This window comes from Podarcis cretensis, assembly GCF_951804945.1.
Source record: "Podarcis cretensis genome assembly, chromosome: 16".
NCBI lineage: Eukaryota > Metazoa > Chordata > Lepidosauria > Squamata > Lacertidae > Podarcis > Podarcis cretensis.
The window spans coordinates 9,697,035-9,714,441 of record NC_137186.1 but is presented as its reverse complement, the minus strand read 5'-3'; the positions used below and the strand labels follow the sequence as shown (position 1 = coordinate 9,714,441).

Sequence of the window (17,407 nt, the reverse complement as noted above, 5' to 3'; positions counted from 1 at the left end):
CCAGGGTACAACAAAAAGAGAAGCGAAAAAAGAAGTTATGCCAGGCATACTCAAAACAACCTCTTAAGCTCCATTAGGCCCTCTCCTGAATTGGCAGCTTTAATTTAAGCAAAAAACCCAAAGTTGCTAGTCCCTTTCGTTTGCGGAAATATATAAGGAAAATGTGTCCAGGCAGCATATACTCACGGAGGAGAAATGCAATAAATTTAAACTTGTGGGGCTACCTGGATATCTTTTCTTTTTTCCCTGGGCAGGAAGGGGGTAAGATTGCTGTTTTGCAAACCATTCCCTCTCTCCTCAGGCCGAAAAATCTGCCTGGGGGGCGGCATGTTGGGGAAACGAACATGAACGAATCTGAACGGCTCTTTGGCAGAGCCTTCCTTGGCTGGAATCACCTCCGGCGTTTTGCCTCCCCATAACCTCTAGATTCATCACAGTCTCCAACGTGGGCAACATCTGAGACAAAGGGACACCTTTCACCCAAGCAAGCAGAGAAAGCAGCTAATAGCAAAAAATTAGTCTGACGCTGTGAACTTTAGAAGAAAAAAAGTAAATATCATTTCTGTTGTTCTGCGGCAGGAAAAAAAAAAGACAGAGTAATGCTGGGTTTCGTAACATCCCAGAGCAGCAAAGTTCCCCGTTGGAGGCAACGAGTTGGAGACTTGTTTACATTGCAGAAAGAGTCCTCCCTTTCCTCTTCTGATGCACAGCAAGGACTGTGGGTAACAAAGCCCCTCGCTTTCGAAAGGCCAAATCTCTGTTGCCCCCAGCCAGATTGGGGCCATGTTTATACCTGCGCAAGACCAGTGGAACAGCCTTGTGCTTTGCACCCACGACTCAGGGACCGCACACATGCTTTCTGTGATGGAGGAAGTTTGCTGTTGTGCTCAGGTCCTTTTTCGAGCTTCCCATTGGCACAGTTGGCTGGCCTTTGACAGAACAGGATGCTGGACTCGGCCTTGGGGGAGCTCCTGTTGTTCAGTCCGAAGCCTTTCCCAAGGTAGGGCAGTGAGAAGGACAATTCTGGGTCCGACAGTCCGGCTCAGCTAAAAGGCAGTTTTGCACCCGCTCTTTCCAATACATCATAGGACTCTGACAGCACCGGCCCAGCCATAAGGTAGGGTTAGCTGGCTGCCTTGGGGGTGAGTTTCCTGGGGGGCAGGAAGCAGCACCAAATCCCCAGAGGACTACCTGTCTTCTGCCCCCTTCAACCAGGAAAGAGTTGCCAGACAGATCAGTTCCTTTGCGTGAAATCAGGGAAGACACGAAATGGCACCTTGTCCTGTGGCTCCTCTTTGCGTACAAAAGCCCCCTGGCCCAGTCCTTTGCTTCCCTAGGCTGGGAGAGACTCCCTGTCTGAAACCCTGGAGAGCTGCTGCCAGCCAGTGTAGACAATACTGAGCCAGATGGAGCAACAGTCTGGCTCGCCAGAAGGCACCGTTCCTTTGAACCAGGTCGCAAAATGTCCTGGACCAGCCCTGGAATCTGGCCCGGATGCCCTTCCTTGGCATGTAGAAAAGGGCCAACGATTGTTCAAAGTGGTACCCAAAACCACTTCCTCCATCATCTGCTGCTTCGGGGATGACAGCTCCTCTGACGGCAGACATCCCCGACTTCAGGAATCCAGGAGGAAAGACACTTCCTGGAAAGAACTTCCAATATGTAGGGACAATTTGTTGTCGGTGCCTCCAACCGTTTTCTCTGCCAGCCACAGTGGGCCACCATCTTCGGTTTCAAGGACACTTGAGCTCTTCCTGATGAGCGGCAAACAAAATCCTGAACATGGAGCATCTTCTGAGCGGCTTGACTCCGGACGGAAGAGCAGACACCTTTCCTAGATCTCAGTAGCGTGGGCCTTGACCTCAGCGCTACTTGATGCTGGTACGACCCGAGGGACTCTCAACGATGTCCCAGGCGCCTTGGCTGTGTTCCTGACTCTCCACATCCTTCAGGGTACGTACGGTGCCCACATGCGGGGGACGCTGCGGCACCCAATAACCTCCCAAAATCCGACGTCTGTCGGCTACTACGGCATCAGGAAATAGTCCGCGTTTGAAACATCGTAGGGGCTGTTCTCCGGGATGCTCGGGGTGTCGACAGAGCTCTCGCTGAAGGGTGAAGCCGGAGGGGAGAGAAGAGGAGATGAACTCAGAGGAGGCTCTGGAGCCATGAGGGTCAGGGAGTGTGGTGGGGCGGTGCTGGATTTCTCTTCTCCGCAAGGCGACATCCCCCATTTTTTCTTGTACCTGAAACAACAACAAAAAATGGCAGGTTTAGAGATCACGTTTCTACCATCACATCCACGGGAAGCAGTGAGGACCGCCCACTTGGATGGCTTTAAATGCATTTATACACCCTTAAGAAGGGACGCAGGTGGCACTGTGGGTTAAATCACAGAGCCTAGGACTTGCCGATCAGAAGGTCGGCGGTTCGAATCCCTTGACGGGGTGAGCTCCCATTGCTCGGTCCCTGCTCCTGCCAACCTAGCCGTTCGAAAGCACGTCAAAGTGCAAGTAGATAAATAGGTACCGCTCCGGCGGGAAGGTAAACGGCGTTTCCGTGCGCTGCTCTGGTTCGCCACATGCTGGCCACATGACCCGGAAGCTGTACGCCAGCTCCCTCAGCCAATAAAGCGAGATGAGTGCCGCAACCCCTGAGTCGGCCACGATTGGATCTAATGGTCAGGGGTCCTTTACACCCTTAAGATATCAATGACTTCCCTTCTTCTCTTTCCATGGTTCATTTTTGCGTATCATAAATGCCGGCATCTTTTACATAAACTAAACCATTCAGTATTCCATTGATTATGGCATCCATCAAAACTCATTTACACTGTTGAATTTATCTTAATGCTGCCAACGTTTTCAAGTCTACACAATTCCCCCCCCCCCATATATTCAATAAATGTTTTCCAATCTTCTTTAAACCTATGTTCTTCTTGCTCTCTTATTCTATATGTTAAGTCCGCAAGCGGCGCATATTCCGTCAGTTTAAGTTGCCATTCTTCTTTGGTTGGGACCTCGCTCGTTTTCCATTTGGGGGCTAACGAAACACGGGCCGCAGTAGTGGCAGACATAAACAACCGTTTTTGACACCTGGGAATTTCAGACTGAATTATCCCCAACAGAAAGGACATTGGTGGGGTTTTTTGTTGGGGGGGGGAGTAGTAGTAGTAGTAGTAGAAGTAATAATAATAATAATAATAATAATAATAATTTTTATTTACCGTATTTTTTGCACCATAACACTCACTTTTTTCCTCCTAGAAAGTAAGGGGAAATGTCTGTGCGTGTTATGGAGCGAATGCCTGCGGGTGGTGGAGGGGATCTGCTGCAGTTGTGAGCAGAGGATCCATGGTTCCCCTTCCTTCCCTCCTCCGTGGCTCGCTTTGAAACAGCAAAGCGGGAGAAGAGCCGCTGAGTGGGGAGGAGAGAGGGACAGAGAGCCTGCTTCTTTAAAGGAGCAAATCGGGAGAGGAGAGGAGCCTTCTCCTCTTATACCCCTCTTCTGCATTATTAGCAGCATCCTTCTCCACACACCCCACGCATGTTCCTTGTCCCTTAAGTGCTTTTCCTTCCCTCCCCACTTAAAACGTGATTACAAAGCACGGATCCACATGGATCCTCAGGATTTTTGCACTGGGTCACCCCAAATTCACCATCAGATCACATAGCATGTCCATGGCTACATCTTGCACCAAAAAAATCACGCACCCACTGTTGCCTGGGGCCGCAGTGGTGCAAAAACGTGGTTACAAAGCATGGATCCACATGGATCCTCAGGATTTTTGCATTGGGCTACTCCAAACTCACTGTCAGATCACATGTCTGTGGCCACAGCATGAACCACAAAAATCATATATCCACTGTTTCGTTCAGAATATATTTTTTTTCTTGTTTTCCTCCTCTAAAAACTATGTGCGTGTTAAGGTCAGGTGCGTGTTATAGAGCGAAAAATACGGGTATATCCCGCCCTCCCCGGCCAAGACCAGGCTCACATAGGCTATGAGATTAACCCCACTCAGTGGACCAGAATGTGGTCTAAACCCCCCCCCCCCATTTAAATCTTTATCAATGAAAAGGAAAGAACTCACTCTGAAACTCACCTACAAGTGGTACCTAACACCAAGGAAATTAGTGCTAATACGCCCAGGAACCTCACCAAAATGCTGGAGGGTGCACCTCCATAGGCACCTATCTCCACATGTGGTGGAAGTGCCCCCAAATCCAACTATTCTGGACAACAGCCATACAAGAAATATGTAAAATAACTAAGCAGGTATTAGCAATCACCCCAGAACTGGCCGTATTAAACATCTTCCAAAACCAAGGTTTCGTGAATTCACCGCTCCCAGTAATCAAAATCCCCCCCCCAACTCCCGAAAATTAGGTGGTCTTCCTCACCGGAGAATGGCTCCAACGACCAAGATGCCCACAATTCCAGTCACGCTTACAGCCATGATGAGGAACAAGTACAGAGGCGTAGAGGCAGCATTTTCCACTAGAAGGGACAGACAATCAGGGAACACAGTTAGGTCAGGACACCCTCTTCATTTCCCACAATGCCTCCAGCTTTGCACCTCTCTGGGCAAAGGCAGGGACCCTCAAGTCCAGGGTCCAAATGCGGCTCTCCCATCTGGCCCTTGGCCAGGTTGCCTAGCAGGGAATTCGGCCCTCAGTCCAAAAGAGCCTGCTGTGGGGCATTATGGGAAATCAAAATGGAATCGAATTTGCATTTGTGCCCCATCTTTTTCTCTAAGGAGTTCAAGGTGGCATCCATGACTCTCCCCGTCTTCCTTTAATCCTCACAACAACCCTGTGAGTTAGGCTAAGCTGAGATACAGTGTCTGGCCCAAGGTGACCCACAAATAGGGAGCACGGCTATCGCCTGCCATCACCACTAGGGAAGCCTACCTGCCAAAGATCCTTGCTCCCATCACCCCCAGCCTTTCGCCCAGGCGATGTCCCCGTATTTTTTGCAGCCCTTGGCATGTACAAAAAGCCACCTTTGTACAAGTGAGGCCACGAAAGGTGGCGGACTTACCTGTCGGCTTACTCATGACGACAGGGAGCTCAGAAGTGCACTTGGGCTTAACGGTGCTGGCAAAAGGATCAACCTGCAAGAGAGAGCAAAAAAGAAAAGGGATGTGAAATATACTTGGATTTCATGCTCTTTATTCAGCTCATAGTGGTGAGGAAGAATGGAAGTTCCCCCAGAATGTCTGCTTTATATACATTATTTACACAATGGGTCCCACGTGATTGGCTAATTCCGGGATTCACCTGTAGGCCAATCAGGTTGCGGATTCACTTCCACCTGGAGCTGGATTGGGTGGCTCCTGTGGACCAATCAGACTGCTGCATTCTGAACCCTGTTGTTCTAGGACCAATCAGACTGCTGCATTCTGAATCCTATTGTTCTAGGACCAATCAGACTGCTGCATTCTGAATCCTATTGTTCTAGGACCAATCAGACTGCTGCATTCTGAATCCTATTGTTCTAGGACCAATCAGACTGCTGCATTCTGAATCCTATTGTTCTAGGACCAATCAGACTGCTGCATTCTGAATCCTATTGTTCTAGGACCAATCAGACTGTTGCATTCTGAATCCTATTGTTCTAGGACCAATCAGACTGCTGCATTCTGAATCCTATTGTTCTAGGGCCAATCAGACTGCTGCCTTTTGGATCCTATTCAACTCAGTACATAACAGGCTGAGTGCAGCCAACTCTGAATAGCTGCATCTCTCCATTTAGACAAGGAACCCTCAGTGGTCAAAAAGAGGAAGCAGGGTTTATTAGAGGCCAGCGTCTCGGAAACAGGGGCTGTACCTGCTGAGAGGGGCAGCTGGAGCCTATGAATTTTGCTAGCGGAGCTGTTTTGAATGCTTGTGGCGGGCTTGGATGGGTTTTTGACCTTTTAAAAATTCATTCTCTCAGAATATTTTAGTTGGTGTGGAGGCTACAGATTTCCTGAGTCATGTAATAAACAAAAATCTGCCCTTATTCCCTTATGGGGGGCACAAGAGCCCTTATAGAGTCCTTTGTAGGTTCTCCATCGGTCGGAGAAAATAACAGAGGCCAACCAGAGAATATTGAGAAGTAAAGCAGCTCGTAAGCCTGATCTTTATTGATCTGTTGCAACAAGGTGCTCCCCTCAAACACAGGAAAGGAGGAGGACCCCGAACAAAGGCGTGCCAGCCCTTATATAGACATTTTAAATTGCCCGCCCTGGAGTCCAAGACCACTCCCAGAAACATCATACATACATCACAGAAGGGGTGTAGCTCAAGATCACCCCCCAGATACATCATACCTACATCACAGAGAGGGCGGTCTACAACAAAAATCTGAGTGCACTGTTTATCTCCTGTCTGGCAGATTACCTGTTAATGGTCACTTGATTGGATACCCTGGGGAGCCTGGCCAGATTTTTGTTTATTACAGTCAGAAGGGTGTCTTCATGAAGAGGATTGGGTTCTGGTTGCATTATTATTATTATTATTATTATTATTATTATTATTATTATTATTATTATTATTCACCACCTTCTAAAGCTCCATCTCAAGGAGATTTGCACATAAGAAAATAAGAAAGAGTTAAAAACACGAAAACAGCCAAGATATTTAAAACAGCACCAAAAATCTAACAAGCGGAATGGGTCTTGTGGCCAAGACCCATTCATCCAACTGGGAAAGCCTGTTTAGAGCCAGTGGGGTGGTAGTGGAAGCAGGGTCAGACTAGGACCTGGGAGGGTTCAAATCCTGCCCCTTGGCTATGAAGCTCACTGGGAGACATTGGGTCAGTAGGCCCCCTTGAGCTCCTTTGAGGAAAAGGTGGGATATAGAATAAATAAAATAAATTGTAGCCCTAGAAGGGGAATAATGTGTGGGTTTCCTAACAACTCTCTGCACCCCTAATGAACTACAGCTCCCAGAATTCTTTGGGTGGAAGCCATAACCGCTTCAAGTGGCGTGGTACTGCTATAGGGCCTAACTTTGGAAAATCGAGAAACCAAAATGAACAGATTATCCATTCTCCACCCACCCCCGACTCCGCTGACTGGGGGTGGTGAGAGCTCCTGGTCCACCCACATCTGGAGGGCCACACCTGAACTTCAGTGACAGGCGGGTAGATTTGGGTTGAAATTTAGGGAAAACACATTGATAGTAAGTGATCTATAAGTCCCCTCCCTCTAATGTTAGGATTTTATGAGCTGCCCCCAACAGACAGTGGAAGTGCAGGAACTCTTTGGTTGTTTTTGAAACTACATCAGAGACTGGAGCGGGGTATATATGGACCGCTTGCAGGGAGGGCGTTCCAGCGCTCTGGAGCCACAACCCAAAAGGCCCTGCTTCTCGTGGGAATTACTTACCTCTGAGGGGACCAGCGTGGTTTCTGAGTCGCGGTCCTTGGTTTCTGAAATGGCAAGGAGAAAAAGAAGGGATTGAATAAAAAATATATCTGGGGGCGAGGCACAGAGAGAGAGAGAGATGCTTTGTTGGGCTGTGGACAAAAATCTATCTTGAAGCTAGACCCACATGTCCATCTCCTCAGAGGCTAGGCATCAGTGACTCAGGCTTGTGTATGTGTTCTGCCCACCCCATATAAATATATATTTTACAAAAGTACCACTTTGCAGGTCCAAAATACATTTCCCTCAACTCCTCAGGAACTACAGCCAGCTTCCACACAACTGATATTAGGGGTCGGGTGGTTTTCGTGCCAAAAGGCAAAATGGGGAACCTGTGCGCGCCCCCCCTAGATACCCTTGGACTCCAACTCCCACCAGAACAGCCTGCCAGAACGGCCAATGCTTCGGGGATGATGGACAATATCTGGAGGGCCGCAGGTTCCCCAGCCCTGTCCTAGGTGCATGTCCCAACCAATCAGGGATTCACATGTTAAATGCACTTACAGAGGCGTCAAGCAGGGAAGGGGAGCCCGTGACCCTCCAAACAGACTCCAACTTCCATTAGACCATTGTTTCTTCTAGCTTAGTATTTTCTACACTGACCCGCAGTGGCTCTTTGGGGCTTTGGCATGCAAAGCTGATGTTCTGCGGCTGAGTTAGAGAACTGTTAGGAGGCTACAGCTGAGCCAGCTCTGACCTAGCTAACCCCTCATTTTGCTCCTTGGCAGGTTGCAAAATGGCGGCCCTTGTGGCATGCAACATCACAGAAAGCGGTCAAGTACAACATTTCCTGTTTGCCCAGAGTGGACACACAGGGGGATGTTACTCCAGCCAGGAGGACTTCCTGCCACACCCTGCGTGTGACCAGGTAGATGGACATGACCCTGGGAGACCCTATAAAGGCCTAGTCATGCAGCCATCTTCCCTTCTCCTTTCGCCTTTCCGCCTCGTTCCGTCTTGTTGTTTTTGCTGTCTGCTAGCTCTCAGCCAGCAGCACATGGGCTCAATACCATATGGTTAATGGCATTTTTCCATTGTACGGTGGAGAGTGCATTAACTTATGGTCTGTGTGTGTGGTTTGGGAGCTGCATGGCCGGGGAAAAAACAATGCAGTCCAGGGTTGTAAAGACTGCAGAGAGAATAATTGGGTGCACTCTTCCCACCTTAGATCAAATCTATGCTGTCAGGTGCCATAAGAAAGCTGCAGAGATAGCGCAGGATAGTGCGCACCCCGGAAATTATCTTTTTCAGCTTCTGCCTTCTGGAAGAAGGTACAGGGTTATAAAGACCGGGACTAGCCACTTGAGAAACAGTTTCTACCCAAATGCAATTCTGGTTCTAAACGCAGTATAAGGAGTCTCTATAGTATATTGTGGACGCAGGTGGCGCTGTGGGTTAAAGCCACAGCGCCTAGGGCTTGCCGATTGAAAGGTCGGCGGTTCGAATCCCTGCGGCGGGGTGCGCTCCCGCTGCTCGGTCCCAGTGCCTGCCAACCTAGCAGTTCGAAAGCACCTCTGGGTGCAAGTAGATAAATAGGGACCGCTTACCAGCGGGAAGGTAAACGGCGTTTCCGTGTGCGGCTCTGGCTTGCCAGAGCAGCGATGTCACGCTGGCCACGTGACCCGGAAGTGTCTCCGGACAGCGCTGGCCCCTGGCCTCTTAAGTGAGATGGGCGCACAACCCCAGAGTCTGTCAAGACTGGCCCATACGGGCAGGGGTACCTTTACCTTTACTATAGTATATTGTGGGGACACGAGTGGCGCTGTGGGTTAAACCACAGAGCCTAAGACTTGCCAATCAGAAGGTCGGCGGTTCGAATCCCCGCGACGGGGTGAGCTCCTGTTGCTCGGTCCCTGCTCCTGCCCACTTAGCAGTTCAAAAGCACGCCAGTGCAAGTAGATAAATAGGTACTGCTCTGGCGGGAAGGTAAACAGCGTTTCCGTGCGCTGCTCTGGTTCGCCAGAAGTGGCTTAGTCATGCTGGCCACATGACCCGGAAGCTGTACGCTGGCTCCCTCAGCCAGTAAAGCAAGATGAGCGCCGCAACCCCAGAGTCGGCCACAACTGGACCTAATGGTCAGGGGTCCCTTTACCTTTATAGTATATTGTATTTTAAAATGGGGTTTCAGAGTTTTTAGGGGGTTTTGAATGTCTTATGTAGATTTTTCAATTTCATTGTACTGTATGGGACAATGACAATAAAGATATCGCATCGTATCGGGATGAACCCACACTCTCTTCTGCAACTACAAGCTAAAGCCTGCCTTCAGGATCATACTGTGAACTGAATGTAAGTAAACTTCCTGTTTTTCTTAATAGAAGACTGTTGCGTCTTTATTCTTTTAAGAGGGAACAAAGGGGATTTACCAGGAACAAATCCAATCTGGACAAGCCAGACCGGATTGCTTAACTCAAGAGATTCAAACGAATCCACCAACTACTTTACTGCAATATACAGGGGGGTATATTCTGCTACCAGCTCACTAGCGTGAGTGAGGAAAAACAAATAATCAATACAGTGGTATCTCTGGTTGCGAACAGGATCTGTTCCGAAGGCCTGTTCGCAACCTGAAAAGAACACAACCTGCGTCTGTGCACGTGCGGGTGGCGATTCGCCGCTTGTGCGCATGCGCGTGGTGTCGTTTTGCGCGTCTGCGCATGTGCGAGCGGTGAAACCCAGAAGTAACCTTTCCCGTACTTCTGGGTCGCCGCAGGATGCAACCTGAAGCAAACGTAACATGAAGTATGACTGTATATCCTTTCCTACTATCCACAACATTCCATATAAGGAAGGGCACGGGAGGGGCAACGGAAAGGGCACTGCCAACCTGTCCAGGGCACTCCAAAGCTCTCCCGGCTCCATTCGCTCCAGATTCCTTGGTTGAATTCTTCCCGGGCCCGCACCTGGATGACATGGCGGACACCTGGCATCACGTCAGAGATGGTGTAGGAAGTGTATTCATCCTGAAGGTGAATCTGTAGCCGAGTGAAAGGGAAAGGGGCACAGCTCAGTGGCCTGGCATGCAAAAGGTCCCAGATTTAATCTGCGGCAGCACCGCCAGGTGAGTCTGTGAAAGACGTCTTTCCTGAAACCCTGGAGAGCTGCTGCCAGTCCGTGCAGGCAATGCTGAGCTAGGTGGACCCGGTATCAGGCAGCTTCCTGCGAAAGCCAGATCTTCAATATGAGGACTGGAAACTTGGTGTATGTAGGGGAAGGACCAGAGCTCAGTTGTACAGCAGATGTGCTGCATGCAACAGGCCCAAGCATCTCGAGGGAGAGCTGCAGATGGTTCTTCAAACCCTGGGGATTTGCCACTGCAAATCAGCACAGCCTAGTGGAGAACCTGTGGCCTTCCAGTTGCCACAACTCCCATCATCTCTAACCAGTGGCCTGGTTGGCTGGGGCTGATGGGAGTTGTAGTCTGACAGCATCTGAAGGGCCACAGGTTCCCCAGCATCGCTCCATTAAAGTGCATTAAATATGTGTTCCCTGATTGGTTGGGATATGTGTCCAGGACAGGGATGGGGAGCCTGCGAACCCTCCAGATGTCGCTGGACTACAAATCCAATCACCCTGATCATTGGCCATGCTGGCTGGGGATGATGGGAACTGTAGTCCCAACAACGCCCAGCGGACTACAGGTTTCCCCGCCTCTGGTCTAGTGAAAGATGCAGCCAAGAGGCAGACAGGAAATAAGGTGGGGACGCCCATTATTTCTGCGTCCCGAAATCGAGCATTGCAACTTGTAAGGCCAGACCTTGTTGTATGCTGTTGAGGCTTCCACCCGGTAGCGGATCTCGAACTGCAGGCGGAAGAAGGAGGAGCCCCAAGAGGGAGGTTTGCGCCAGGTCACAAACAGTTTGCGGGGGTGCAGCTCCACGTTCCTCACCTCCACGTCGATTGGTGGGTCTGGCTTCACTGTGGGGGGGGGGGGCGGGGGAGATCAGCCAGAAAGGTTTTAAAAAACTGATATTACCCTTGCTGGTACCTTTCCCAGGAAAATCAGAGGCTCACTATGTCAGGTTCCTATTGGAAGACCGGACAAATGCTAGAACATTAGCAGTAGCAAAGTTTTTCTTGGTGGTTGCAAGAACAAATAATCCCTATATTCTGAACAAAATGCTTGTTTAACCTGGAGGTAGGCTGTATGAATTGTATATTGCTTTGTAATGATTTGTTGGGTCTCTGGACCGTAATAAAGATTGATGATGATAATCAGGTTTAAAAAAGGAGAAAGGAAAGTCCCTCTCTCTCTCCCTCTCTCTTTCTCGACTGTTTTCTGCAACATGTCATCGATGCAATATTGGAGCATTTGTGCTGGATTCATGCTGGACCGGAGTATCAAAAGAGAACCAAACTCCCTTTCCCACAGACAACACATTCACAATTAGAAAAACGAGACTTGGTTCAGCCACATCTTGACTACTGCAGCATAGCTTTCTGTCTTTGATTTCTTTTCCCATTCCTTCTATTGTACATAACATAACTGGTGTATGTGCACAGACATGCATATATTTTTTTAACTAAATGGCCAATGGTATGTTTTGATCAACATCATATGAAGATGGGGTGGTAAAAACAAACTGGTCTGTGAAAATGCCCCATTCCTCCATGGCATGCTCCTCTAACTTTTATCTTTGTATTCCAGTAAGTTATTTTGCTCTCATTGTTGAAAAGCAAAAACCTTGCATACCTTATTTGATTGGATAATTTCAATGTTTTTCTTTTATCGTTGTACAAACAAGGACGGTTTTATAACTTTTTTGTACATAGCTGTTACATGCAGAGCAATCTGTCTTTAAGTAGGGGTAAATTACTCTAAACAAAAATTTGATCTTGGATAGTTTTCCCTTCAAGTAAAGCGTCTTGTTGTTTAAATAAACTTCTCATTTAAAATAAAAACAAAACCTTTCCCGAATCTCCCAACCTTCAGCTTCATTAAAAAGGTAAAGGGACCTCTGACCGTTAGGTCCGGTCACGGACGACTCTGGGGTTGCGGCGCTCATCTCGCTTTATTGGCCGATGGAGCCGGTATACAGCTTCCGGGTCATGTGGCCAGCATGACTAAGCTGCTTCTGGTGAACCAGGGCAGTGCATGGAAATGTCATTTACCTTCCCACCAGAGTGGTACCTATTTATCTACTTTAACTTGATGTGCTTTCGTACTGCTAGGTGGGCAGGACCAGGGACCGAGCAATAGGAGCTCACCCTGTCGCGGGGATTCGAACTGCCGACCTTCTGATTGGCAAGCCCTAGGCTCTGTGGTTTAACCCACAGTGCCACCTGCATCCCTCAGCTTCATTAGATGCTCACAAATTCAGATGTTATGAGAGAGTGAGAAAAACCTCTCTCTGTCGACCATCCCGGGAAGGAAGATGATAAGAGTTCACGGTTGCTTCCCAGCCGTGTTAAACCATTCACGGCACATGAGGGGAATGTCCAGGGGCTCGGGAAGGATTCCGGGGGCCAAATGGAGAGGTCTGGGGGCCGCAGACTGATGCTCCCCCAGTCCTGATTCTACACTTTATAGAATTATGGAATTGGTGGAGTTGGAAAGCACCAATTTTTGCCCCATGCGGGGCTCGAAAGCACAGCCCTGAGATTAAGAGTCTCACGTGTCCAGGAATATTTGGGAGAATTTGCAAGCAGCAAAAATGTGCAGGGAGGAGAGTCGGGGGCGGGCAGATTCACTCTAGCTCCAGCACAACATCATAGCTGTCAACCGTCCCTTATTTGGCAGGAAAGTCCCTTATCCCAGCGCCATGTCCCGCTGCTGTCCCTTACTGATGATGTCCCTTAAATTTCCCAGGTTTCAAAGGAAGCAGCTCCTCTCCCTCCCTCCCTGCCGGCCAGGGAGGAGGGAGGCTCCAACTGTGTTGCTTGGCTGCGTTGCTCACCCAATAAGAAGTCTAAGAACGACTGGGGGGTGGAGCTTGCATGCCTTGTGCCCATCAAATGCTGTGTTGCCTGGGGACTCGCCTTTGCTCAGCGCTTCCCAGCGAAGAGGTGACGGTGGTTTTCCTTGCTGCATCCCCTTTGCCGGGTTGCTGCGCTGTGGGAACCACCGCTTCGTTTGGCTGCTGGTTGACTAAAATCCCTTATTTTGGCTGCTGGTCCCTTATTTTCAAATCTGTAAGTTGACAGCTATGCACAACATGCGCCCTGACGCATGCCGTACTGGCCCCGATTCAGAGTAAAGGTGCTGCTACTCACACAGATTTTCGGTGCTGATGAAACTGTGGCTGCTCAGGGCTCCCGCCAGGTTGAAGATGCAGACGGACACCTTCAGGATGTGCACGTCGTCAGCGATTCCTTCGATGCGGCAAGAGAACTTCCGGGACTTGGTGTAATAGCGGCAGGGCTGCTCGACACGGTTCACCCCGACGAAACTAGGGGACATGGGGGGAAAGTGTGATAGGAATTTTGAGGTCTTAGATATATGGCAATGTTCATAACTGCATGTACATAGATCAGCACAGGAAGACCGACCTGAGGCCATTTTGATTCCTAAACTGAGCAAATGTTTTCTATGCATGGTCAAAGTGGAAAAGCCTCCCCATTGTCTTTTCCTTCACAAATCCTGTCTTAAGGGTATGTCTGTGTTTGAATAGGGTGTGAGCCTGTGACCTGGCCCAGGAACTAAGTATTTATCACTACAAAAGACTGGCCAGGCTCCCCAGGGTATCCAATCAAGTAACCTGCCAGACAGGAGATAAACAACAACAGGAGAAAACAATATTGAAATTTCTGTTTTAGACCGCCTTTTCTGTGATGTAGGTGTGATGTATCTGAGGGGTGGTCTTAGGTTGCACCCCTTCTGTGATGTATGTATGATGTTTCTGGGGGTGGTCTTGATCTACAAGGTGGCAATTTCAAAAGTCTTTATAAGGCCTTGCACAGCATTTTTCTGGGTCCCTCCTCTCTCCTGCGGATGAGGGGAGCACCCTGTTGCAACAGATCAGTAAAGATCAAGCTTACTAACTGCTTTGCTTCTCAATATTCTCTGGTTGGTCTCTGTTATTTTCTCCTACCAATAGGGAACCCATGTAAGGACTCTATATGGGCTCTTGGATATCCCATAAGGGAAAAGGGCATTTTTTATTTACAACAAAAGAACATGGAATGCTCAGCCAGAGGAAGAGAAGACATTGGATCTCACAGCAATCGAGCATAGCTGGCATGGATCAAGGCTGGTATGCACTGTGCATTTAAAGAACATGTGTGTGTGTGTGTGTTTTCTATTCATCTTGCACTTAACAGCAGACCCACCTAATCTGCACTTCCCAAAACAATGTGCCAATTGAAACACAGCCATGCTTTTGAAACTTGCTCTTCTCCAAATTTTGCAACGGGAACAAAAAAACCACATATACTGTACTTCAATAAGGCATGGGTAAGAAATGCGCACACTGGCGAAATCGTCATGCATAATTGTACCATTCCTTTGTGCGCTCAAAAATAAAATGTGCCTATTAAGGAAAATTACATACTGTGTAATTTTACTATAGTGTGCATATTTATCGCCTTCTAAGCTACCGTCTCAAGGCGATTCACACATCAGATAAATTAAAAATAGTTAAAAGCACAAAACAACTGATGCATTTCAAACTGATACATTTAAAACAAGACGGAGACCCTAATAAACAGCCCTTGTGATTCAAGACCTGTTGATCTAGCAGGGAAAGCCTAACAGAACAAAAATGTTCTGACTCTCCTTCCCTGAAGATTCACAGCGATCAATAACTTAGTCAGTAGGGCATGAGACTTTTAATTTCAGGGTTGTGGGTTCAATTGGATACCCCATAAGGAAAAAGAAGAAGTTTTTTCTTTTAACAAATTCCATGATTCTAACTTCTAGGTGATAGATAAGGCAGTCTGTGGCAATCACACAGGGTCTCCGGATGTTTCACCGTCTATTGATCCCTGTGCCACCACTTTATTTCTCGCTGCCACCACCCAGGCCCTACCTAGTACAATACTGAGTCCAGTCAGGGTTAAAATGGAACATAAACTTCTGTTTATTTATTGCAGTTTAACAAGTGTGTGGTTTCATAAACGGTATCGGTCAATTACAATCATGGGGTGCCTATCCAGACCTATAACTTCCGATATTTGCTCTTACTCACTAAACCACCTCTCAGATATTTGCTTGTCTTCCTAGCCCCTAACTGTTCCTGACTCAGCTTATTTCGCTACACTAACTCAACCTACCCCCAGACTCTATCCCAATTCACTCCCACTCCCACTCCAACCAGCCACCCAACTCCCAACGAACTCTCCCCTTCGCCCCTCCCAGAGCTGGTTTTATAGTCCCTCTGACTCCACCCCCTGGGTTCTGATTGGGTAACCTGTTTAACTATTTCACCTCCAGCACTCTCATATGTTAACGTCACACAGTCTCTCTAGTAGGGTAAATTAGCATTGGAATACAGAAGAATTCCCATCAGGATTTACTTTATCAGCGCAAACTGATGTGGAAATATAGAAAAGCGAACTCAAGATCCGGGTGGGGGTGGGAATGACAGGGTTGCCCATTGCTAACCCAACAACCCCGACATCCCTCATATCATATCCGCTCCCATGGTTTAAATGTTTCCCCAGCCTCCACTCACTTTTTCTGCACCCACATCCTGGCTTTGGTGTGAGTGGACACCCCACGAGGCGTCTTCCACTCGCAGAAAATGTCCTTGGCTAAGCTCTTTCGGAAGCAGGTGAAGTTTGGCGCCTCTGGCGGTTCTGAAAAGGGGGAAGAGACTGTTACATGGGGGCAGGATACGCAGCCTTCCGCATATGCTCAGCAACTCCAGTGCTGGCTAGTTAGTTCAGTTTAACAAAGTTCACTGGATTCCCTCTGTATATGCAAAGGTCTGGCTTGTTTCGTTCCTCATTTCACTTGCATGCGCCACCTTCTCAAAGCTAAAACCATGCGCAAGGCTGCTTACCCTATGGGATTTATTTTTTATTTTTACAAAATTACAAAAGCATTCCTAAAGAACAAACCAACCATCAAAAAGTGTGCAACCCAACAATTTGCACATGAATTACAGTAAGATCCAAGATAAAGACATGGAATAAAGTGTATCAATAAAAGGAAAAAAAAAACAGTCAAAAACGGCTGCAGATTCTCCTTCATCAGAGATTTTTTAAGCAGATGTTGGATGGCCACCCGTCATGGATGCTTTAGTCGCACGGGGTGGGTCTAGATAACCCTCAGGGTCCCTTTCGATTCTGCAATTTTATGATTCTATAATACCCCAGCCCAAGAATGTGTTCAGCAGCCTCAGCTTCTGCAGCTGGGGTCCCAATTTGTCTATATAGAAGCTTTATAATGAATGATTTTAGAGTGTTGTTTGTGCTGTACTTTTGTACTGTTTTATTGTTGTTAGCCGCCCTGAGCCCGGCTTTGGCTGGGGAGGGCGGGATATAAATAAAATTTATTATTATTATTATTCTCTATAATGATGAAACTCACAGGTAGAGAACACTTTTATTATTATTAATAATAATAATAATAATAATACCCTGCCCATCCAACTGGGTTGCCCCAGCCACTCTGGACAAATATAAAAGCATAATACATATTTTCTTATTTGTTTATATATAATATAATATATATTTATTATATGGAAATGGAATCTTTGGAAGAGTCCATGCTTTTTTAAAAAAAAGCTTTTATTTATACATTTTCAAATTTATACATTTCATTAATTTTACAATCATTTTAACATTACAATGTTTGACTTCCTTCCCCCTCTTTCTGGAGTTCCTTAAATTTATTTTTTTTAATATCTTCTGCATATCCAAATTCATTTAATTTGCTCATTTAATTACCTACTTTGAATTAAATTATCTTCTCTTATGAAACTGCAGGTTATTCCAATAATCCTCCCAATGTTTCTATCTGTTTGCAATTTACCTGTAAATTACACACACACACACACACACACACACACAAAAACACAAAAACTTTCTTATCCCTTTGGAGCTATGCTG

General features: G+C 47.5%; 1 protein-coding gene across 1 annotated transcript in view; it reads right to left on the bottom strand.

Annotated features, from left to right (window-relative positions):
- Positions 1-543: 543 nt before the first annotated feature.
- IL6R (interleukin 6 receptor) overlaps positions 544-17,407 on the bottom strand; it is a 30,816-nt gene continuing 13,952 nt past the window's right edge. The window contains exons 3-10 of the mRNA XM_079958194.1: positions 16,027-16,150; positions 13,628-13,803; positions 11,172-11,332; positions 10,242-10,389; positions 7,376-7,419; positions 5,044-5,116; positions 4,404-4,500; positions 544-2,246 (exon numbers count right to left, since the gene is read on the bottom strand). Of these exons, the coding sequence (XP_079814320.1) occupies positions 2,027-2,246; positions 4,404-4,500; positions 5,044-5,116; positions 7,376-7,419; positions 10,242-10,389; positions 11,172-11,332; positions 13,628-13,803; positions 16,027-16,150 (1,043 nt within the window). The 3' untranslated portion in view covers positions 544-2,026. The remainder of the gene's footprint in view (positions 2,247-4,403; positions 4,501-5,043; positions 5,117-7,375; positions 7,420-10,241; positions 10,390-11,171; positions 11,333-13,627; positions 13,804-16,026; positions 16,151-17,407) is intronic.